Source organism: Oncorhynchus clarkii, chromosome 33, assembly GCF_045791955.1.
Source record: "Oncorhynchus clarkii lewisi isolate Uvic-CL-2024 chromosome 33, UVic_Ocla_1.0, whole genome shotgun sequence".
Lineage (NCBI taxonomy): Eukaryota > Metazoa > Chordata > Actinopteri > Salmoniformes > Salmonidae > Oncorhynchus > Oncorhynchus clarkii.
The window spans coordinates 27184569-27210254 of NC_092179.1; the positions used below are offsets into that span (position 1 = coordinate 27184569).

At 45.2% G+C, this 25686-nt stretch overlaps 1 protein-coding gene across 1 annotated transcript; it reads right to left on the reverse strand.

Annotated features, from left to right (window-relative positions):
• Positions 1 to 1305: 1305 nt before the first annotated feature.
• LOC139393040 (transcription factor E2F7-like) lies at positions 1306 to 20153 on the reverse strand. Its single transcript, XM_071141366.1, has 13 exons — positions 19944 to 20153; positions 19239 to 19331; positions 14553 to 14849; positions 13968 to 14127; positions 13039 to 13287; positions 11461 to 11619; positions 10955 to 11092; positions 10310 to 10495; positions 9960 to 10047; positions 8368 to 8716; positions 6095 to 6299; positions 5314 to 5675; positions 1306 to 3429 (listed from the first exon to the last, which is right to left on the reverse strand). Exons 2-13 carry the CDS (start codon positions 19329 to 19331, stop codon positions 3271 to 3273), a joined length of 2445 nt encoding a protein of 814 aa, XP_070997467.1. The 5' UTR covers positions 19944 to 20153; the 3' UTR covers positions 1306 to 3270.
• Positions 20154 to 25686: the final 5533 nt, after the last annotated feature.

Below are 25686 nucleotides of genomic sequence, written 5' to 3' on the forward strand. Positions count from 1 at the left end.
TGAACACACCATCCCCACTGTCAAACATGGTGGTGGCAGCATCATGGTTTGGGCCTGCTTTTCTTCAGCAGGGACAGGGAAGATGGTTAAAATTGATGGGAAGATGGATGGAGCCAAATACAGGACCATTCTGGAAGAAAACCTGATGGAGTCTGCAAAAGACCTGAGACTGGGACGGAGATTTGTCTTCCAACAAGACAATGATCCAAAACATAAAGCAAAATCTACAATGGAATGGTTCAAAAATAAACATATGTTAGAATGGCCAAGTCAAAGTCCAGACCTGAATCCAATCGAGAATCTGTGGAAAGAACTGAAAACTGCTGTTCACAAATGCTCTCCATCCAACCTCACTGAGCTCGAGCTGTTTTGCAAGGAGGAATGGGAAAAAAATTTCAGTCTCTCGATGTGGAAAACTGATAGAGACATACCCCAAGCAACTTACAGCTGTAATCGCAGCAAAAGGTGGCGCTACAAAGTATTAACTTAAAGGGGCTGAATAATTTTGCACGCCAATTTTTCAGTTTTTGATTTGTTAAAAAAGTTTGAAATATCCAATAAATGTCGTTCCACTTCATGATTGTGTCCCACTTGTTGTTCATTCTTCACAAAAAAAATACAGTTTTATATCTTTATGTTTGAAGCCTGAAATGTGGCAAAAGGTCGCAAAGTTCAAGGGGGCCGAATACTTTCGCAAGGCACTGTACTTAACTGGACGTCATTTGCTGTGAAATATAGATGTTTTAATGCCTGGCCTCTACCAGCCTATGCTGTTGATTCATCTACAGATGTTTATGTTGTAAATACATACAAGGCCTAAGCCCGAACCGAACCTATGGGCAGCAACCCACCAGGTTTATTACACCTGTAATAAAATACCAGATTGGTCTGCAGTCACACTGACAGGATGCGTTTGCCTGACCTCTGACCTCTATTATTAGGACAGCTTTGATTGGATTTAGAGAGAGGTCGTTGGCCCTGTTTGAATACTGTTAGAATAATTAACGTGATCTGACAGATGACCAATCCAGGCATGTCCATGTCAGACTAGTGAATACTTCAGAGAAAGGAAGGATGCAGGTTTTCATTCAGGACCTTTATAGGATATGGAGCATGCTGTTTCTTAATGAGTGATCTACTGCCATCTATTGGTCAGTTCCTTCAATGGCAGCCATTTGACAAAACAAAGTGTCATTGCTCAGCGCTAGATATACAATACTATATTTGCAGGTGAAAAATCTGTGTGAGAAATACGAGTTGCTCATATTACTTGCAATTCTATGAAGACAACACGGAAAGCAGCTGGACATTTTCACTTTTTATTACAAAGGTTGTGGATGTCTAGAGAGAAAACCCTGTTTGTCCCATAACATACATACAGCCTGTAGTAAGCACCGTGAAAATAACAATGTGTTGTAATGTTAGAAAAGGTTTCCTACAAAGCAGCGGACGGATAACTACAGAAACTAGCAGTGTAATTATTATTTTATGATAAGAAGCAGCATTAAATTAAACATTTCAATGTTTTGAAGTAATAATTAAAAACATATGAATACAATATACAAAAATAATTCCTGGTTTAAAAAAAAGAGAAATATTTCTGTACATGAACAACACATCTACAGCAGTGGAGGCCTCTGACTGGAGGACGGCTCATAACGACCAGAACAGAGCAAATGGAATGGTATCAAACACATGTACGCCATATTTGATACCATTCCAGATTCCGCTCCGGTCATTACCATGAGCCCGTCCTCCCCAGTTAAGGTGCCACCAACCTCCTGTATTCTACAGTTCAAGTAGATGATCAGCACCCTTTGGTGTAATGTAACTTTTCCTCAATTACTCCCCCCCCCCAAAAAGTATTCCAGAGGCCAAACTCTAATGCACGTCATTTAATGCATTAAATACAGTACTTTGATATTTCACTCTAGTCTCCAGTATACACCACTGGGTAACTAAGTCATTCAAGTATCTTGTAACATCATCAAATCATTTCACATTTAGTTTTCACCTGGCATGTGGTGCCGTGAGCACATACACATTGACAGAGAGCGATGCTGGCATGTGGTGGCGTGAGCACATACACATTGACAGAGAGCGATGCTGGCATTTGGTGTTATTCTTAAAGCCCAACAATTGGAAACCTGTAAACCACATGAGTGTTGTACAAATACAGAACCCTTTGGAGTGGCCAAGATGCCAGTCTTTGTACCAAAAACCCTGGCAGCCATTTTGTAGGCCTTAAGCTCACCAATGTGTTGCTGTGACAGCTTAAAGGAGAACTCCACCCAAAACATTTTGGACTATTTCAACAATGGACTAATGAAACACATAGCAAAATATCGTTTTTGGGTGGAGTTTAAGTTAAAACCTAATTTACACAGTGAAAACCAGTGGTTTTTAAACCTCTCTTAGAGCCAGGTCAGTTACACGCTAGAAGTGCAACCGAGAAGCGTATCGATATCTCTTCGACGTCATGACTTATTACCAACACCAGTTTCTGAAATGTGTCATCATGGGAAACCTTTCAGCTTCCACAGATATCATTCACCTATGATCAACTGTTTTCCCTTTTCCTACGGATACCGTTTTTACAGAATCCCTCCAGAGCCAGCGAAACTCAACAATCAGAAGTATATTCTTAAATACTTAGTGCTAAAAGTAGAGTAACATCATCAGAATTGTTACTCAACAGATATATTAGTTAATATATAAATAACGTTGGGATATAATAAAGTCATGGGTGGAGCGATTACCAAGGTAGCTCAATCTTTCTATGGAAGATGGACTAGAAAAATAAATATGAGTGGTACCTAACTCCCACCACAGGAGGGCACTAAAACAAAAGACGACAACACTGCTTCCCTGTGTCCTCTGATAGTTATCGGTGTCCCACAGTCCAATCATGAGGAACTCGAGGGTGAAGTTTCCCCTAGGATCAGCTTCCCTTCCCCCAATCCTAACCTTAACCATTAGTGGGGAAACTGCAAACTGGCCCAAAATCAGAGTCTAGGGGCAACTTCGCCCTACATGATGAGGCACTTAAAGGAGGTATCGTATAGACTAGCATTCATTCATAAGGCGAAGCACCAGTGGTATGAAAGCAACACAGTTCGGTCATACAGAAAAGATACCCTGAGAGTCAGAGCGTGGGGACTAAAGCCAAAGCTAGCGCAGTCAGAGCACGTTTAGCCGGAGAGCAACATTTGTCCATTCCTCTCAGGCCACAGCTAACAGCCACTGCCACTCTAAAAGGTCCCCAGACTTCTAATTGGTCAGTGGTTGGCTGATGTCCAGCCTCCTCTGGGCGGAGCCTCGTCGGCGGGCCACGGGGGTTGTGGTGGCCATTCCCAGGGTCCCTGGCGTCTGGAAGAAGGCCTTGGAGCCACCGCCAGCTGCCGCCTCCTCCTTGGGAGTCTGTGGTGTCTGTGGAGGAGAGACAAGAGAGTGAGGCCCTGAAACCACACAGTTTAAGGAAAGCTGCCTCTGCCGAGCATCTCACTACAGATGAATAATCAACTCTGGCAGTAGAGTATCACTGTGACAGTATTCCATCTACCCCTCACCCCCTCTTCCAAATACCAGCCTTATAAAATACCACTCAATTCAATTCTAAGAAACAATGTTTTCCAGCGAAGGACACATTTCAACTTGAACTGGGGGGGGGGGGGGCACTGCGAAACCTAGCTATACATTTCTAAGCAGAGCAAGCGAACCACCTGTTGGAAACAGACCACTTGTATACAGTCTTCATTCCATCAATGTTAGGAGAGGGAGTGCATAGCAGGGATGGGAGACCGTGTGCTGATTCATTTGTTATGGCTGAACACGTTGGCTCGTCCAATCATTAATAATGTCCCTTCATTTTGCGCCAAGAGTCTAACGAGTGAGCTTGTGTCCCAAATGGTACCCTAATCCCTACATAATGCACTACTTTAGACAAAAGTCCTATGGGCTCTGGTCAAAGGTAGTGAGTTATAGCTATAGGGAATAGAGTCCAATTTGGGATGCAACCGGAGTCTGAGAAGTGTCTTCTCGAGGCACAGAGTGATGTCATCAGCGCTATGTTGGGGAGTTTAATTGTCTTTTAATGACCAAACGATGAATGAACTCTGCTGAGGTGAAAAAAGCTATATTTTCCCTTTCGGGGATAATCTAAAGCAAACAAAAGCTGAACTGCTGTGGAGTAGTTAAAACATGATAAACGGAGTTTGACGGTGGCATTTCCAGTGTTTGTCTGCTACACAAAAGGTCATACATCATGTGACCGGATTTAACTGCTTTCCAAATATAATCTGATCCTTGTGAAGTGGTTAAGGCACGGTCTGTCTGTCTTCCTGCCTGTCTGTCTATCTATCTCTCTGCCTGTCTGTCTATCTATCTATCTTCCTGCCTGTCTGTCTATCTATCTTCCTGCCTGTCTATCTTCCTGCCTATCTATCTATCTTCCCGCCTGTCTATCTATCTATCTTCCCATCTTCCCGCCTGTCTGTCTATCGTCCCGCCTGTCTGTCTATCTATCTTTCTGCCTGTCTGTCTGTCTTCCCGCCTGTCTGTCTGTCTGTCTTCCTGCCTGTCTGTCTGTCTGTTTTCCTGCCTGTCTGTCTATCTATCTTTCTGCTTGTCTGTCTGTCTGTCGTCCCGCCTGTCTGTCCATCTATCTGTCTATCTTCCTGCCTGTCTGTCTGTCTGTCTTCCTGCCTGTCTGTCTATCTATCGTCCCGCCTGTCTGTCTATCTATCTTCCTGCCTGTCTGTCTGTCTTCCTGCCTGTCTGTCTATCTATCTTTCTGCCTGTCTGTCTATCTATCTATCTTCCCGCCTGTCTATCTATCTGTCTGTCTTCCCGCCTGTCTATCTGTCTGTCTTCCTGCCTGCCTGTCTATCTATCTTTCTGCCTGCCTGTCTATCTATCTTTCTGCCTGTCTATCTATCTATCTATCTTCCCGCCTGTCTATCTATCTATCTATCTTCCCGCCTGTCTATCTATCTTCCCGCCTGCCTATCTATCTATCTATCTATCTATCTATCTATCTTCCCGCCTGCCTATCTATCTATCTATCTTCCCGCCTGCCTATCTATCTATCTTCCCGCCTGCCTATCTATCTATCTTCCCGCCTGCCTATCTATCTATCTATCTTCCCGCCTGCCTATCTATCTATCTTCCCGCCTGTCTGTCTATCTATCTTCCCGCCTGTCTGTCTATCTTCCCGCCTGTCTGTCTGTCTGTCTGTCTTCCTGCCGGTCTATCTATCTTCCCACCTGTCTATCTATCTTCCTTCCTGTCTGTCTGTCTTCCTGCCTATCTCACCTGTGCCTCTGTCTGGTTGAAGGTCAGAGACGGCCTGGTCTCCAAGGGAGAATGTGGAGGTATGGGTGCCGACCCGAACAGCGGGTGCTGCTCTGGACTGGAGAGGGCCGGCGCCACTGCCCCCCCATTGAACTCCGGGGCTCCGGCCACTGTGTAGGGCCCGGCGGATCCCACCACGAAGCAGGCGGGGGACATCATGGTGGACATGTTGAAATTGAGATTGGCATCGCCCCGGTTGGCCATGAGTGGGTAGGGGGAGAGGGTGGAGGAGGACACAAGGACATAGGGCAGGGTGCCAGCAGGTAGAGTCAGGCCGCCTGTCGTCTGACCAGCAGAGAGGAGGAAGTTGAGACTGTTGAGACCTGGAGGGGAGAGGGGTGAATGAGGATGAGTCATCTGTGAAAAATGGCACCCTATTCCCCATTTAGTGCACTATTTTTGACCAGCGCCCTATGGAACCATGAGGAGGGGGAGTAGACATCGCTTGAACCAACAGGAGACGAGGTGCAGCCAAAAATCACAAGAACATAGAAAAATAGGCGTGATCATCACTCACAATGCCTTTATCCTTGAAAGACTACAAATCCCTACATGGGACTGAGGTAGACAACAAGTCTATCAGCACTACCTGTACAGTCCAATATCCATCCTGGCACAGAGTCTAAGGTCATGTTTCAGAGACGCAAACTAAAAAAATGATGCTAGTGTGGATAAGAGACATTAACTGCGCAACACTGCAACACTGACTGACTGGCACGGAGTTGTTTTTAACATAGCATACCTGCAGAGTTAGGCACATAGAGGTAGTGTGAAGGCCGGACCAGGTTGTTGTGGGGGCTCTGTCTGCCCACCTCCCCGTCTCTGAGGACTCTCAATAGGGCCTCTTCCCTGACTAGCCCCCCTGGGTGTCCTAGGGAGCTGGTCCTTGGGCTGGTGGTCATCTGACAGCTGTTTCCCTCCACACTCCTTCCCTCCACTCTCCTTCTCTAGGAAAATAAAAACAAGAGACATTTTGAGAGGAGTAGAGTGAAGTTGCCCCTAGATGCTGATCTTGGGTCAGTTTTGTATTTCCCCCACTAATAATTATGGTTAGGATTGAGGAAGGGAAGCTGATCCTAGAAATATACCTACATTTTTAGAGAAAAGGGTCCCAAAAAGGGTTCTTCAGCTGTCCCCATAGGAGAACCCTTTTTGGTTCCCGGTAGAACCCTCTGCACGGGTATAGCCTGTAGAACCCTATAAGGTTCTAGATGGCACATTTGCATTCTAAGAGTGTAGGGAAACTTCCCCCCGGAGCCCGATGCGTGTGTAAAGGAAGATCAAATCAAACTTTATTTGTAAAGTGCGCCGAGTACAACAATAATAAACAGCTAGTAGCAGCAGTGTACAAAAGGGAGGGGGGGGGGGGGTCCTAGGCCCCAGTGATGTACTGGGCCGTGCGCACTACCCTCTGTAGCGCCTCACGGTCAGATGCCGAACCGTTTCCATACTAGGTGGTGATGCAACCGGTCAGGATGCTCTCGATGGTGCAGCTGTAGAACTTTTTGAGGATCTGGGGACCCATGCCAAATCTTTTCAGTCTCCTGAGGGGGAAAAGTGTTGTCGTGCCCTCTTCACGACTGTCTTGGTGTGTTCGGACCATGATAGTTGGTTGGTGATGTGGAAACCAAGGCACTTGAAACTCTACACTAGTTAATGGGGGCCTGTTCGGCCCGCCTTTTCCTGTAGTCCACGATCAGCTCCTATTCTTCAGTTTTTAATGTGACCCTCCCACAGCCCAATGCTGCAGCGCTCCCTAGTGCATCCCATAATTAATTTATGATGAGCTTTGATCACATTTCCCTCTCAAATAATGAGCCATGAAATTGCATGGCTCATCTACAAAAATGATAGCTCTGTTTTGCTAATTTTTCAAGCACAAATAATGTGAACGGCTACGCTTCCTCTGCAGAGGATTTTGTGACTGCTTCAGGTAATGTACCAGACTACTGGTAGGTAAGAAATACTGTGGATTTGAGCACACCTACCATGACTTCTCTCGCTCCTCAATTTGAATGGAAGTGAGAGGCTGAGATGAATAGTCTGGGGTTTTGTACAATTACAAATATAACAGGCATCACCAACATGATAATGTCATTGTGTTTAATTACAACTTGGAATCCTTTTATCCTGGTCAGGGAGCATGCAGTGATTCAGATTTTAATTTAATGCGTGTGTGACTTCTCAGCAGTCGTATCAGTGTGTGTCACTTATAAATAACAAAAGGGCATCATTGGGAAGCTCATTATTGACAATGCATAAAGAGTGTACTGGTCACCTTGGAAACCAACCAGTGTGTTATTAAGACTGAGGGTTCTATTCAATCAGATCTGCTTTATGTGACATTGGCATAGAGGTGGAACTGCGTTAGAGCTGTGAAATCCACAAGCAGCTCACGTCATTATACCTAAAGCAGACATTGCCACTGGCTGCACAGAGTCGCATTATGAGAATCCCATGCAGCCTGGTTTACAAGACTGAACACTGATAGAACTCGTCATTATTTCTATGTAGCCTATCCTTTCTCCTTCTGAACTTTAACGTGAGTGGGACGGTGTGGCTTCCTGACAATGATCAAGACCGATTTGACAGCGCCAATGCAGTTCCACCTCCGACACATCAGCTATGAGGGTGTCAGCTATCGCCGGTTAACACTTGATCTGATTAAATCTAGGCCTGAGACGTTACAGTACGAGGCGTCGCTCTCCCTGACCGGTCTTATCGGTTGTCAAATCACCACGCTTCTAATTAAAAAGTTTAGTTTTTCACAACTTTCAGGGTGAAGAACCGTCTATCGTTAAGTAGTAAAACACTGAACTTCCCCTTTAAATGTGGATCATACATTACTGTGATTGGTCTAGCAGGAGGAGGATGATCTACAGTGATCTAAGGTCTGAGGTGGTCCTAGGTACAGTGTGGAAATATGGACAACGACTACCTGAAGCGTGTCAGGCTCATGGTCAGTCAGAGATCCACAGTACATCTGTGGATTTCACTTTCTCTCCACAAACTCACCTTTTCAGATAGCTCTGTCTCAGGTGACTCCCTCTTCTCCTCCACTCCTTCATCCTTCTTCCTCTTCTCCAGGATGTTCTCTCTGGACCTTGACCCCGGTGACCTTTGAACTTCCGTGGTCAGGCAGTCAAGCCCATCCTGCGCCTCCGGACCTCCGTACAGCATGACCACCGAGGCCTGGGACAGGCTGGGTAGATAGGCCATGTGGTGGGGATGGGGAGACAGGGGTCCCACGTATGAACCCTCTGGGTGGACGGGCACGGCCAGGGGGGCTAGGCCCGGGGAGCAGAGCAGGGAGTTGCCGTCACTGTGGGCGGGGCTCTGAAGTCCGCCGCTGGGGTGGGAGACACTGCAAAGACACAGAGGAACCAACTTAGACATGTGTTTCTGTCATTCTCTCCAAGCAAATGCTCTGTAGCAGGGCTGTCAAATTCATTTCCTGGAGGAGCCGAGTGTCTGCGGGTTTTTGTTCCAATGAATGATATGAATTAGTTAGGAACTCTCTAGGTCTTAATCAGACATGGTCCTCTAGGAATTGAGTTTCACACCTTTGCATTATACTGTTTATAAAAAAAGATGGGACATTAGAATGTAGAAACATATAGTAATAAAGTCCTTAAATGCTATTTTTTCCAGAAAAACAAAACAATGTGGTGACTGTGCATTAGCCAGACCAGATTTCAACTGTAAAAAATACAACAACAAAACAATGTGGTGACTGTGCATTAGCCAGACCAGATTTCAACTGTAAAAAATACAACAAAAAACCACTCCCTCTCAGCAGTTTGGAACCAGCAACCTTTACGACTCCTCCATCCCCACTCCAAAAACACTTAGAGCAGCAACAGCCTTGAGACGGCTGTGGCTTGGCCACCGGTGAAATAGCCACCACATCCCTAGTAGAAATGGTCAGAAACCGAGAGGACCAGGAGACACTGCAGCCAACTCATGTAAAACATGTTAAACCCAGCCTAAACAAACACCAGGGTAAGAGTAAAAACTCAAAGCCAACCATTACGAAAACCACCTTTTAGAAATGAAATGAACTGTGAGACGTGGACCAATAACAGTTTGCGGAGAGCTTCAGCCGGGCCTATTAAAAACTCCAAGCCGGAGCCTCTGGAGCTGGTCATTTGCACGCATCACTTCCTCTAAGGGCCCAGTTTCCTGTTCCTGAGTTGCAACTAAATCACCATAGGCCATGTCTCAAATGGCCCCTTATTCACTATATAGTGCACTACTTTTGACCAGGGCACATAGGGCTCCCATAGGGCTCTGGTCAAAAGTAGTGCACTATAAAGGGTGCCATTTGGGACACATTCATATATTTTATTCACATGGCAGCCCTGTTGTATACCAGTGGACCTGATGTGTCATTACATTCAACCAACAAGCTAGTCCTTGGCAACAGGCAGTGTAATAGATCATGAAATGCAACACAGAAGTTGTAGATTGTTTGCAGTAAATCTAAGGTTATTACCACTGGATGGCGTATGAAAAGTGATGGCGTGATTAGGAACAAGATTGGTAGCAGCCTGGGATGTTTGGTGTGTGTGTGTGTGTGAGCCTCCTTCCGTGTGTGTTCTACTTACCCTGTAACAGAGGTTCCAAACTGCAGCCGGCACACAGCGCTGTTGCTCACACAACTTCTGGAATAGTCCACTGACTGGGGAAGCAGACCTGGACAGAACCGAGGGAGACGTGAGTTAATTACATTTACAGGCATTACTTTATTTGAATGGTCCCAAATAGATGGTTGGTAGATGTTCAGCTAACTAGCTGCTTGCCCTTAACCTTATCCTAGTCTTACCCCGACCTGTAACCCTAGCATATCAACAGATTAGTAGTTGGTTGACAGTTGACAGCTATGTGCTCTAACCCACATCACAACTGGTTCATTGGGAACCAGTTGTGATGTGAGCTGTCTGTCCTGACTCCTTACCCGTGACCTCTCTGCGTGGGCTGCTGGGAGCCGAGTTGACACGGCGTTGGCTGGCCACGGAGGTGGGCACCACATTGAAGGAGGCATGGCGTGCCAGCTTCTGTTTCCTGCCGCCCGGAAGAGCAATGGCCTCCGGAAGAGCGATGGCCTCCGGAAGAGCGATGGCCGCCACAGCCTCTGAGTCCTCTGTTGAAAAACAGAGTGGTCAGTGAGTTCTGTGTGTCAGTAGGAGTAGGGTGAAGTTGCCCCTAGACACTGATCTTGGGGCAGTTTATCATTTTCCACACTAATAGTTAAGGCTAGGACAGGAGGAGAGGAAGCTGATCCTAGATCTGTGCCTAGGGGAAATTCATCCCAGAGCGTGTTAGTCTTGGTCAGTAGACAGGTTTATGAGTAGTTTTAGTAGAAGACAGTTCCATTAGAAATGTATAATGCATCCATTTCCATTCACTGTAATATTGTTTAATAGATGGTCTCCCTATGTACTAAGCTGATGCCCTTCTGAACCAACTTGGGAGTGATGTTATTTACCACCGAGGACCACTGTGTGAAAAGTGTTTTAATGAATGCTTTTAAGTGCTATCCTATGTGGATCCACATCTGGCTGTATTTTTCACTACCCAAATCATTTCAATTCAATCTTACCATGTCTGCTGTGGAAGTCTGCCGGGCCGATCCACTTGAACGCAGGCTTCCTCCCCCTCTCCTCCCGGACGTGGACCTTCTTGATCAATCCCAGACTCGTCAGGACGTTGGCGATGTCATACAGCCGCCGCACCTTAGCTGAAGACAGATTTGAATCAGATTTGAACAACACAGTAAAAAGGCCAATGGGAGGGATGTCTGGAGGTGACGTTGCCCCTAGACACTGATCTTGGGTCAGTTTTGCACCTTCCCCACTAATGTTTAAGGTTAGGATTATTAGAGGAGAAGTTGATCCTAGACCTGTACTAGGGGAAACTTCAACCTGCAGCTATTTGGTGGCTGGGTTGTGATCATTAGGCCCCAAAGGGAAGACACTGACTGAAACAGCCAGGGACTACCTGGACTTGATGTTGTGTCAGAGGCTCTTTGACTGCACAGCAAAACCCTCAAGATCCCTATGAGCTCTGGTCAAAAGTCGTGCACTATGTAGGTAATAGGATGCTTACTTTTGTACTTGCTGTGGCTGGCGGGGTCCTGGCTTTCCTCAATGAGGATTTTGGCGGCCACGTCCAGAGTGACCGTCTGGGTCCTGGACACCAGGAAGAGCATGACAAACTTCTGACTCATGATGCGTAGGGACTTGTCTTTCCTCGTGCTGGCGGCCGCTGCAAACAGACAAGCAGAACAAAGTTAAAGGGAATACTGGGTCCTATTCACTAAGTGGCAAACGGAAGAAGATGGACAGAAACAGGGAGGGAACTACCTGAACTTGTTTCCGCTTTTCCGATGGTGTGCACTAATGAATAGGACGTTGCAGTGGCTTGTATGGTCTAGTGCTGCCGACAGCAGTTTACATACCAGTGTCAGCATGGGTTTGAATCTGACCTACAGCATGTCACACCCTCCTCCTATAACAATACTACTTTAATGTCCGTGTTACAGAGAACGATGGATATTTGATTCAAGTCCTGAGTTACCTGTCAAACAGGTGGTCTTGTCAAACAGGACCAGAATACGAACGACAACGTTCCTTATTCAGTGAGAGAAAGTGACCCTGCCCTCCTCTCAAAGGGACGTTATGACGAGAAGTGGAAGGCCTAGTGTTCTGCAGGACGGGACGCCAGATCCAAGGCAACCACTGCCTCTCTAGGGAACAGTAGCTTTGGATTCTGTTAGCTAGCTACATGCAGCTACCTAGTTAGCCAATTAGCCACGTTGAAACGCACAGCCCAGCGTCGTCCCGGGTTAGGGTTTGGCCGGGGTAGCCGTCATTGTAAATAGTAATTTGTTCTTAACTAACTTGCCTAGTTAAATAAAGGTTAAATATTTTTTTTAAGAATTTGCCTTTAAGCCCAAGTCAGTAAAAGCATTCCTCATCGTCATGGAGACGAGGGTAGGGGGTAACGGCCTCACGGGTTTATCAAGGCTGATGGGATTCTTTGTGTTAATGTGTGTGATGACCAAGCGCTCCTCGTCAATGTGATGGCTCACTAATACAACTGGGAGATGACAGCAGAGGAATGGCGACAGGAGCGAAGCTTGGCGGCTGAGCTTTTGATGTGGCACATATTAACTAGTAATCTCCAAACGCCCGCTGAAGTTAATTAACCAGACTGTTTGACTAATAACGACACAGGGTATAAGTGATCCTGTCGTGAGAAGATTCCCCCCCAATCCTAACCTTAACCATTAGTGCGGAAAATGCAACACTGACCCAAGATCAGCGTCTAGGGGCAATTTCACCCTACTCCTATCATGGAGAAGGTTGACCTGAATACATTGCGGTCTAGAAAGTATCTTGTTATTTAGACAGAAAATCAGACAAAATTATTTTGTCAAGCACACACCCTGCACATCCAAACAAATCCAAACTTGGGTTGCAGACGCAGCATGAAGGCACTCCAAATCTCCCATTGACATACATGCATTGACACCAAACTTCTAGCTTCAGTCACACATCCCAAATTATAATAATTCAACCCTGTGTCCATCAGCCGCCCCTGATGTAGCAATCGCAGATTGTCCCTTTAGGACAACGTAAAACTAACCCAAGGTGGGGTAATTTCCCCCTACTCTGCTCTCACCACAGCTGGAGTCTCCTTCACCTCCCTCCTCTGGGGTGTGTGTGGTGGCTCCCTCTCTGTGACCACCCTCCCCGGCCTGCTCCATGTGCAGGTGGTAGCGCTGCCGCCTGCCCATCCTCTGCAGCTCGGCCAGGGTGGACCCCAGGCGCCGCCGCCCGTACCACACGTACTGGTTCTTAGCCACGCGCCCCACGATCATCAGAGACTCCAGGACGTTTACGATGTCGTAGATCCGCCGCCGCTCCACCCCTAAAGACAGACAGACACCAGGGACAGGTCACACTGGGGTCAGCAACATGATGTCAGTGTTCTGTTATGTGAGCTGGTTAAAAAACAAAGCTCTAACTAAGGTACCTCAACAGGATTTAATGACGCAGCAGACCATGTCTGGCTGCATCTTAACGTTCCTCAGTCTCAGACATTGCTTGGTTTATACTACAACCTGGTGCTATTCTGGAAGGTACAGTGGGATACGAGGGCTCTGCGTGAAGGTATCCATAGCAACCATTTCCAAAATCCAATAGTGCGTGATATTTCACATAGCTAATGTAATATCTGTTTTATGAGCTATTTCCATTATTGTCTTCCTTTCTATGCGGTTACCAATTATGGCAGCCTCCCTGAGCCGGGTCGTGTTCATTAGTCATAAAACGGAAGACAACGGGTCATTTGTAGCTGAGTTGCGAGAGCAAGATGCTTGTAACACAAGGGTAGTGGGATCGATTCTCGGTACTGCCCATATGTATAATGTCTGCACGCATGACTAAGTTGCTTCGGATAAAAGTGTCTGCTAAATGGCATTTATTATTTAACGGACTGAAACAGGGAGGGACTGTTGAAACATTTGCAAAACATTTTACATCGCTTGCCCTGATGAACATGACCCAGGTGTAGCTGTAACCTCCCTCTCTGGATTCATTGGCTCTTACCCAGGCTGGTAGACACCTCATCCAATGAGATACTGATGGTGTCAGAGGTTGGATAGTCCGGATACAGGGCCAGGAACTTCTGGCACAGCAGGCCCAGGCTCTTCTGCTTCCTGCTGGGCTTCCTTTCCCCCTCTTCCTCCTCCTCGTCCACCACATCAAACTGATCAGAGAGACAAAGCATTGTCAAGAAAGTCATTGAGTCAAGAATTGTAATTTACTACAGCATGATATTTTTAAGATTTCAGCATCTATAAATCCATCAGTTGGAAGATGATAATAAAATCCAACAGTATGATAATGTCACTGTATATTCAAGATAGCCAGAAACTGCTGGTAGGATATGTTAACATTTGCTAATCTCAATCCATACAAATTACCCATAGCACATTACTAAATGCTTGCCCAAAGGCGGCCATCACCATCAATTCAGTATAGGAGGTCAGTGTCAGTGTCCCAAATGGCATCTTATTCCCTATACAGTTGACTAGTGTTGACCAGAGCCCTGTGGGCCCTGGTTAAAAGTGGTGCACTATAAAGGGAACAGGGTGCCATTTGGGGTGCAGTCGGTGAGTGGTCAAAGGGTACCTGGCACGGGCCATCCACCTCGACATCCTCCACTGCTCTCTCATTCTCAATGGGCCTAAACAGCACCTTCTTCATCTCTCTGTCGCGGATGTCAGGGCTGGCAGCACTGATGAGCATCCTGAGGTTGGCCGTGGGGGTCCAGGGGTCCGCGTGGGGAGGGGCCCCCCGCTCAGAAGGCTTAACAGGGGTGCTCTGGAGGTGTTCCGGGGTGGGAGGCTTACTGCCATACAGCAGCATGGTGGCCGTGGTGTCCATCTTGTGAGGGGTGGTTCTTCTTCGCTCGACACATCTGTTCTCCTGGGAAGGAGCACAATGTTATGAACTTAAGTGGGGTGGAGTGATATGAAATGTGTTGCATTTGTTAGGCGGATCTACTTCATATAAATAACGTAAACATAACTATCTTCGGTTTTTACTTTTTAATTACCGTTTATAATATTACACATACATACATACATACATACATACATACATACATACATACATACATACATACATATATTCCCCCCCTCGCTCAACTTTTTTCATTCAACTTTTTCCACCCCGGACGCTTTATCTGGACATGGTTCTACAGAACCTCCACCAGCCAAAGCTAAGTGGCAACATTAACATGAAGACTAAGAATGGCTGTACTCATAATATACAGGACAACAATCACCTTATGGTGAGGATAGCTGTGCTGCAAGCAAAGCTTCAGAGAAAAGACTTGCGTTTTCATCCTTTGAGCTTCTAGTTATGACATCAATGCAGCCTAATCAATTACTTTTTACAGCTACTGTTTATAGGCCTCCTGGGCCATATACAGCGTTCCTAACTGAGTTCCTATTAGACCGTGTAATCACGGCAGATAATATTCACATTTTTGGTGACTTTAATATTCGCATGGAAAAGTCCACAGACCCACTCCAAAAGGCTTTCGGAGCCATCATCGACTCAGTGGGTTTTATTCAACATGTCTCTGGACCTACTCACTGTCACAGTCATACTCTGGACCTAGTTTTGTCCCATGGAATAAATGTTGTGGATCTTAATGTTTTTCCTCATAATCCTGGACTATTGGACCACCGTTTTATTACGTTTGCAATCGCAACAAATAATCTGCTCAGACCCCAACCAAGGAGTATCAAAAGCCGCGCTATAAATTCTCAGACAACCCAAATATTCCTAGATGCCCTTCCAGACTCCCTCCACCTACCCAAGGACGTCAGAGTATAAAAATCGGTTAACCACCTAACTGAGGAACTAATTTAAATCTTGCGTAATACCATGGTGCAGTCGCACCCCTAAAAACAAAAAACATTTGTCATAAGAAACTAGCTCCCTGGTACACTGAAAATATCTGAGCCCTGAAGCAAGCTTCCAGAAAAATGGAATGGAAATGGCGGTACACCAAACTGGAAGTGTTCCGACTAGCTTGGAAAGACAGTACCGTGCAGTATCGAAGAGCCCTCACTACTGCTCGATCCTCCTAGTTTTCCAACTTAATTGAGAAGAAGAACAATCCAAAATGTCTTTTTTAATACTGTCGCAAAGCTAACTAAAAAGGAGCATTACCCATTAGAGGATGGCCTTCACTTCAGCAGTGATCATTTCATTTCTTTGACAAAAAGATAATGATCATTAGAAAGCAAATTCTAAACTCCTCTTTAAATCTGCGTATTTCTCCAAAGCTCAGTTGTCTTGAGTCTGCACAACACTGCCAAGACATAGGATCAAGGGAGACACTCAAGTTTTTAATACTGGGTCTCCCGGGTGGCGCAGTGGTTAAGGGCGCTGTACTGCAGCACCAGCTGTGCCACCCTTGGTTCGCGCCCAGTGTCTGTCGCAACCGGCCGCGACCGGTGTCATGGGTCCGTGGGGCGACGAACAATTGGCCTAGCGTCGTCCGGGTTAGGGAGGGCATGGCCGGTAGGGATATCCTTGTCTCATCGCGCACCGCGCCTGTGGCGGGCCAGGCGCGGTGCACGCTAACCAAGGTTGCCAGGTGCACGGTGTTTCCTCCGACACATTGGTGCGGCTGGCTTCCGGGTTGGATGCGCGCTGTGTTCAGAAGCAGTGCGGTTTGGTTGGGTTGTGTATCTCTCCCAAGCCCGTACGGGAGTAGCGATGAGACAAGATAGTAGCTACTAAAAATGATTGGATACCACGAAATTGGGGAGAAAAAGGGGGTAAAAATTATTTTTAAAAATAAATTAAAAAGTTTTTAATACTATATCTCTTGACACATTGATGAAACTAGTCTGAGCCTCTGAACAGTCAAGCTGCATACCGGACCCTATTCCAACTAAACTACTGAAAGAGCTGCTTCCTGTGCTTGGCCTTCCTATGTTGAATATAATAAATGGCTCCCTATCCAGAAACCCAAATTGGTCTACAAGGACAAGTTCTGGCCTGGTTTAGATCTTATCTGTTGGAAAAATAACAGTTTGTCTATGTGGATGGTTTGTCTTCTGACAAATCAACTGTAAATTTCGGTGTTCCTCAAGGTTCACTATATATTTTACCTCTTGGTGATGTCATTCGGAAACATAATGTTAACACTGCTATGAGGACGATACACAGCTGTACATTTATATGAAACATGGTGAAGCCCCAAAATTACCCTCTCTGGAAGCCTGTGTTTCAGACATAAGGAAGTGGATGGTGGCAAATGTTTTACTTTTAAACTCAGACAAAACAGAGATGCTAGTTCTAGGTCCCAATTAACAAATAGATCTTCTGTTGAATCTGACAATTCATCTTGATGGTTGTACAGTCGTCTCAAATAAAACTGTGAAGGACCTCGGCGTTACTCTGGACCCTGATCTCTCTTTTGATGAACATATCAAGACTGTTTCAAGGACAGCTTTTTTCCATCTACGTAACATTGCAAAAATCAGAAACGTTCTGTCCAAAAATGCAGATGCAGAAAAATGTATCCATGCATTTGTCACTTCTAGGTTAGACTACTGCAATGCTCTACTTTCCGGCTACCCGGATAAAGCACTAAATAAACTTCAGTTAGTGCTAAATAAGGCTGCTAGAATCTTGACTAGAACCCAACATTTTTTATAATATTACTCCAGTGATAGCCTTTCTACACTGGCTTCCTGTCAAAGCTAGGGCTGATTTCAAGGTTTTACTGCTAACCTACAAAGCATTACATGGGCTTTCTCCTACCTATCTTTCCGATGTGATCCTGCAGTACATACGTACACTACGGTCATAAGAAGCAGGCCTCCAGCAGGCAAACAGCTGGAGGCCGGGGTTTCTCCTATAGAGCAACATTTTTAAGGAATGGTCTGCCTATCCATGTGAGAGACGCAGACTCAGTCTCGACCTTTAAGTCTTTATTGAAGACTCATCTGTTCAGAAGGTCCTATGATTGAGTGTAGTCTGGCCCAGGGGTGTGAAGGTGAACAGAAAGGCACTGGAGCGATGAACCGCCCTTGGGGTCTCTGCCTGTCCGGTTCCTCTCTCTCCACTGGGATTCTCTGCCTTTAACCCTATTACGGGGAACGAGTCACTGGCTTACTGGTGCTCTTCCATGCCGTCCCTAGGAAGGGTGCGTCACCTGAGTCCCTGACGTGATCTTCCTGTCCGGGTTGGCTCCCACCTTGGGTTCGTGCTGTGGGGGAGATCTTCGTGGGCTATACTCTGCCTTGTCTCAGGGTAGTAGGTTGAAGACATCCCTCTAGTGGTGTGGGGGCTGTGCCTTGGCAAAGTGGGTGGGGTTATATCCTGCCTGTTTGGCCCTGTCCGGGAGTATCGTCGGACAGGGCCAGTGTCTCCCGACCCCTCCTGTCTCAGCCTCCAGTATTTATGCTGCAATAGTTTGTGTTGGGGGGCTAGGGTCAGTCTGTTATATCTGGAGTATTTCTCATGTCCTTTCCGGTGTCCTGTGTGAATTTAAGGATGCTCCCTCTAATTCTGTCTCTCTTTTTCGCTCTCTTCTCTCAGAGGACCTGAGCCCTAGGACCATGCCTCAGGACTACCTGGCCTGATGACTCCTTGCTGTCCCCAGTCCACCTGGTCATGCTGCTGCTCCACTTTCAACTGTTATGCCTGCGGCTATGGGACCCTGACCTGTTCACTGGACGTGCTACCTTGTCCCAGACCTGCTGTTTTGGACTCACTCTCTACCACATCTGCTGTCTCTAACTCTGAATGATTGGCTAAGAAAAGCCAACTGACATTTACTCCAGAGGTGCTGACCTGTTGCACCCTCTACAACCACTGATTATTATTATCTGACCTTGCTGGTCATCTATGAACTTTTGAACATCTTGGCCATGTTCTGTTATAATCTCCACCCGGCACATCCAGAAGAGGACTGGCCACCTCTCAGAGCCTGGTTTCTCTATAGGTTTCTTCCTAGGTTCTGGCCTAGGGGGTTTTTTCTAGCCACCGTGCTTCTACATCTACATTTGGATTGCTTGCTGTTTGGGGTTTAAGCTGGGTGTCTGTACAGCACTTTGTGACATTGGCTGATGTAAAAAAGGGCTTTATAAATCAATTTGATTGATTGCTTTAGTTCATGTGAGAAATAATCTTATTTCAAGACACTCCAGGCATGTCATATAACAGTGGTACAAATTCACAAAAAGAGGAAATGACTCTGAAGATTGTTTCCCGAGTGTCTCTTCAATAAGGAATAATAAATAATAAGGAATTGAAGGGTTCATTTGACTTGGAATCAAAACATACCTTCTGATCATTTCTGCTTCCAACTTCCTCCATGTCTGCTTTGCTCTTCTTTGGACTTATGAGATCTCTCAAAGCTAGACATTCAACTTCCATCTGAAAAACAATTAGCCATATCATATTAATTTGCCTCTGAACTGTGCAGAAAGGTCATTATTTAGTTTCATACAGTCATATTTCAGTCACTACTTTGCTATAGCCAAATACAGCAAATAGATCGATCTATTAAATGGCCGTAAGATATCAGTGGTCAGAAGATTTTGGCGCAAAGACCTTAGCCCACCTAACGTTAGCTGACGAATCTAGCTAGCTAACAAGCTAACTATCTACTATCACATCTAATTCTGACACATTGAATATTGCTACTGTAAAAGTCCTGATGACAAGACGAATACACAATAAATAGCTAAATTGTAGCTATAGTACACAATGGAAACACTTTGCAAAAAAAGGATGCAATCTTGGGAAATATTTTCTTTGGGCAAATTGAGTATTAATACTGATCCATTCAACGTGACACTTAACTTTAGCTAGCTAAAAGCTAGCAGGTTGCAAGACAAAAAGTATATATACTGTTAATCAATAAACAAAACATTTGTCTATTTACTTAATACATAAATACCTTGCTACATTATTTACCTGCTGGCTGTCATCTAACTTACTGTATGTAGCTAGGCTAGCTAACGTTAGTGATTATTATTTACTCACCTTCTTCAGCGTTTCCTTTATCGTAAGAAGATAAAGTTGTCAATACCAACGTACAGTATCTCCAATTGCACAGACTTACTGGTGGTACGTTGTTTAATTCAAATCAACATAACTTTAATTTCTTAAATAAGCGGGCTTTCTTCTAATATCCAGCTGTAAAACTTATCCTGTTCCGCTGAAGTTACTTGTGTTGGAATTGCATTACTGAACAGGAATAGCTACAACCAAAAACACCCGCTAAAGCTTTTTTTTCTGGCGCTCTCATGCGTTTCACTCAGTCGAGCCAATCAGCATCTAGATGTTGTGACGCGTACAATTGATTTATCCAATAGGCAAGGGGCAACAGCCACGCCTCTAAAGATTCTTGGCGGGGCAGTCCGCGCGGTCTTGACTGAGATTCGTGCTGTTCAGTTTGACTGCTGCTGTTCATGGTGTTTGAGTGGCATAGCCGCGCACTTAGAAACCCTATTAATAACCTTAATCACAGAGGCGTTGTTGTTGCATGTATCGACTACGGACCCACTGCGGTTCCATCTAATTAGCTAGCGTGGCTCAGGGAAACAGATGGGACAGGAGTGGGTGGCGCTCATTCTACCTGTGACACCGCGCGAAAAGTTGTAACGTGAGGAGCCCAATACCCAGGGTCCCGCCCTCAGGCTTTCCCAGTCCCTCGAGTTGTCCCGGTTATCACATAATCCCCGCCCAATATTTCAAGACTGTTTACTTTGAAAAAATGTAGGTTTACAGAAATAATATATAATTCATATTCTTGATTTATTTGCAAAAAACTAAATGTTTCTCAGATACATGGGATTGCATATATTAGCAATTATTAGCAATTATTGAATTGTAAATGTATACAGTGCAACATTAGCAAAGGAGAACAATTGGCTATTGATTGGTCCTGGTTGCCTATGCTATACATCTACTTTCAGAGAGATAGCATCTTCCCAAAGCACCTGAAACCCTGCCTCTTTAAAGAGTATTTTAAATAATCTCCCTCCTCACCTCCCCCTGTTAAAAAAACTTTCCTGAACCAACACTTGCTTTTGAAGCCCCCCTTCTAGCTCTGGCTTTGCTTATAGCTACTTTACTGAGGGAAAGTGTACTTACTATGACTGTGATATGTGGTTGTCCCACCTAGCTATCTTAAGATGAATGCACTAATGTCTGCTGAAGGACTAATATGTCAAATGTGCCATGTTGCATTCTCTGTGTAACGGATGTGAAACGCTAGCTTAGTTAGCGGTGGTGCGCGCTAAATAGTGTTTCAATCGGTGACGTCACTTGCTCTGAGACCTTGAAGTAGTAGTTCCCCTTGCTCTGCAAGAGGCGCGGCTTTTGTGGAGCGATGGGTAACGACGCTTCGAGGGTGACTGTTGTTGATGTGTGCGGAGGGGACGGTCTAAAGTTATACTGTTACATCTGCATGGACAGGATGGATGGCAATATACTTTTAACAACAATGTGGATTTGTTGAAAGCTCTATTTGTCACCCAAAGAGCTGATCGTAGGCTATGTCATTGGATCCATTACAGTAGATAGCTCATTCTTCTCAGTATTCACAAGTGTGTCTGTCTGTCTCACCAAGGCAGTGTCGTGGCATTGCCTTTTGTTAGAAAGAAAAACCGTAGGATTACTTTGTGAGAAGCATCGTATTCAATGTCCTCTGTGAAGTCACCATCCCGTTCATCTTATTATATGAAGCTTACTTAGGGAGAGAGTTTGTTAACTGGCAACAAGAGGCATTGCCCACCTCTTTGGGTATAGATCATTCAGATGCTCATAAATGTTATCCATTAAATGTCACATCAGTTTTCCCCTCTGCACCAATATTAGAAGCCACAAATTGTTCTTGCATCTTTGATACATTCTAAAATAACATTCAGATTGAACTCCAAAGACATTACCTCTGGTCAGTCACATTATGTTTGGCACTGTGGAATAGTGAGAGCAGTTGCACTTTCGGCTGCATCCAGCCTCCCACTCTAATTGCCTCAGAATGCCACCATGACATTTCCTTAACAGGTCTCTGGGAATTGTGAAAAATCAATGTGCATTAGTCTGAGGAGCGTTAGCCAATATTTGCAGTCCTTTAAACAACTCAAAATGTCTTCCAACTGCTGACATTTTGGATGGGCTCCATTTAAAAATAAAAATAAAAACTTTACTGTAATGTTTGGTATCTGGACTGCTGTTACTATGCATCTCTGCTCGTCAGCTTTGGTTATTCCAGTATCGGTGGGAAATATTCATAATAAAACACAGCACAATGGGCATTGTGCTGCTATAATAGGATGCTACTATCCGGTTTGTATACAATTTGTATGGAAACCCAGTAGTAGCATCCTATTATAGCAGCACAATGCCTATGATACAAATTAAGTCCTGAGCATAGAGGAGAAGCCTGGCAGAGTGGCAGAGTTCCGTGGCAGTATCCCCAGCCCACTCTGCTGTGATATAACTGGATGCATCCCAAATTGCACCTTATTCCCTATATAGTGCACTACTTTTGACCAGGGGCCATGGGAATAGGGTGTCATTTGGGCTGCAAGGGTGCCATTTGGGCTGCAGTCTGTGTAATTTTCTCTGGGCACAGCACTAGGACTCGATAGGAACCAGACAAGGTGATTTTATCTCCCTGCTAACTATCAGTAGCTCTCCAAGCCCAGAGTTGGAGAACCCTGGACTATGGCTTAGCTGTCCCCTGGTGACAGCGTTGGTTTTCATGTGTCCATAGCAACACAGATGGAACAAACATAGAGAAGGGGTTTCATGGACCACAACAGCTGTCTGCTAAACACAGCATGCTTGAGAGGCAAACAAGTGTTCCATCTGCCATTGGCTTTGTGAATGATTACCTCTTAACCATCAATATACAGTCACATACTGTATGTCTTGTCCAACAGTCTTAAATATTATACCTGTGTGTGTGTGTGTGTGTATGTGTGTGTGTGTGTGTGTGTGTGTGTGTGTGTGTGTGTGTGTGTGTGTGTGTGTGTGTGTGTGTGTGTGTGTGTGTATTATAAAATGCATTGGTTGATAGAAACTTTGGCTTGGGGTTGATATTAAAAACGGTATACTCCCTGAATAGCTGTTTAGTTGGTAAACACAAACCTTCACATGCATCAGAGTGATTCAGAAAAAGTACCTGCCTGATGTGAACAGGGAATAGATTCACCACATCTCATCACAGTAATTCATAATAAACAGCAAGCTTGAGTTGACCATCTCCATTTATAACATTGTTAGCGAACTGCTAAAAGCCCAGTGGCCTGGGACACAGATCGATCTTAACTGAAGGGATGGCATTTCATGAGTGCGTGCATTAGCATGATGCTAAAAGTGTTAAGTCAGTGGGCTCTCTGGACAGCTTTCTAATGGGAGATCATCATAGGCCTGTTGAGAAACAGCATTATCAGCAGATTAGGATCAAACTGAAAGAAATGGACTGTCCAGTAAGAAAGGTTAACTTTTATTTTCCGTTGCAAAACATTTTATAAAGTTGCCTGCCCCAATGAACACAACCCTGTTGTTGTTCTGTTTCCACTTTCATCTATTACCTTTTGTCATGACAACCTCAGGTTTCTTGTACTCCTCCTAAGGCATCAAGGCATTTACAGGGTATGCTTCCTAAATAGCACCCTATGCCCTATATCAGGGAGGGCAACTCCAGACCTTGGAATGGTGTCACACATTTTTTCCATCCCTAGCAAACACAGCTGAGTAAACTAATTGCATTCTAAACTGAAGTTCAAGATTAGTGGATTATTGGAGTCCTGTGTGTTGGCTGAGGATGGGGCAAAAGTGGAACACCAATCAGGACACAGAGGACTGGAGTTGCCCATCCCTGGTGTAGGGAATATCATCTCTCCTCAGTCAGTTAAGCAAAGTAGTTTGGGGAGCTGTCTATTGCCCTCACACATAACCCCCCGACAGGATCTTGTTGCCAGGGACAAGCTGAGACTTGCCCATCTTCCTGGATCTCTGTTGACGTCATTAAGGTTGACAGATGCTCCACTGGGCTTCTGTTTGGGTTTATAATCTACACGGTTGGATGACTTCTCTGCATCTGTGGTTGAGGGAAGATCACCACCCACTGGCCAGCTAATGACATGGCAGTGTACATTACTCCCGACAGGTCAAAAGGTCATCCACAGATGGGTGCAAGGTAACATTCCCAGACACTGATTTTGGGTCAGTTTAACATTTTCCCCTTACTAATGGTAAGGTTAGGTTTGGGGGAAACAAGCAGAGACAGTGGGAGGCTTGGTGGTGTTATGGTTAACAAAATCTCCCATGATGACAGATTAAACAATAGATGAGGTGATTCTGTACCTACAGGAAACTTCCCCCCGGAGCAGACTTCACTCCCTGTTTTCTTATCTTAGTGTAGGGTACTGGGTGGGGTGACCCCAAGGCATGGGGTAAATAATCCCTCCTACCTCAGATTTAAAGACTTGAGTCATGTTATTTAGGCACCATACACAAGAAAATGGACTGAAACAGGGAGGGACTACCTAGATTTAAGAAACGGTCATTTTCTTTTTTCATTGTGTGGCGTAATGAACACGATCCAGGTCACCTTCAACCTGCGAGTGGACAAACAACCTGACAGAGATAGATGCCTTGAGCCAGAATTCCATCTGTTTCACTACATCAGTACCAGCCATTCGCTCCACCATTTGAACCACACAGGTAAAAATCACCCTGTCAGTTCGTTGGAAATGGCCAGCATCTCTTTCCTATCATTATTTGAGGGGTTTTATGACACTCAGTTCATCATTAGAATTCTTTACCAAATCAAATCATTTATGTCTTCTCAATTTGTCCAACTGCAACAATATTGCCAAGTTGATGAGCTAATAAAATCCACCACCTGTTTTTCAGAGCCTTTAATAGAAACCTGCATACATCCATTTAGGCACTTCAGTCCCTATCAATGTTACTTGGACATTTTGGCGAACCTCAGGTGAACGCTTCTCAGTCGTAATCCAACAGATGCTACGCAGGCTGCACATTATATAGGATGCGTCCCAAATGGCACCCTATTCTCTTTGTAGTGCACTACTTTTGACCAGAGCTCTAGCACACACACTGTAAAGGGGGACGTCTTTAATCACTGGGGCTGGCGCAAGGACCGAATCCAGTCTATTTATGCTGCTGGCTTACGTAGGAAACCTGTCTCCCTCTAACACGGCTACTCTGTCAGAGCACAGATCGTTAGGGTTATACACCGACACAAATACTACATTGATTCAATCATTGAGCTGAGGTGAGGAGCCAAGCCGTATTTCACTGTTCATACTATTGAGAGTTGGGCGAGTTGGTCGCATTTGTTTGAGGAGACTCCCAAATGGAACTATTTTCCCTACATAGTGCACTACGTTAGTCCTATGAGCCCTGGTCAAAAGTAGTTGCACTATATACAGAATAAGGTACCATTTGGGTTGCAGCCCTAGTGTGGGCAACAAAGTGCTCATGTGAAGGAGTGCCCTTGGGCCCCCGTTTGATCAGAGTCTTGGTAGTCCCAGCCCACTGATGATGAATGGCACACTTAATTGTTTGTCTCTCTCACTAGCACTTTCTCACCACACAAGAGATCAATATGGCTCTTAAGGGCTGGTGTGATGGTGTTTTGATATCCTCTCAACTACATTCCATCACTTTCTCTCCCCCTCTCTTACTCACTCCTCTTTCTCTCCACCTCTCTTACTCACTCCACTTTCTCTCCCCCTCTCTT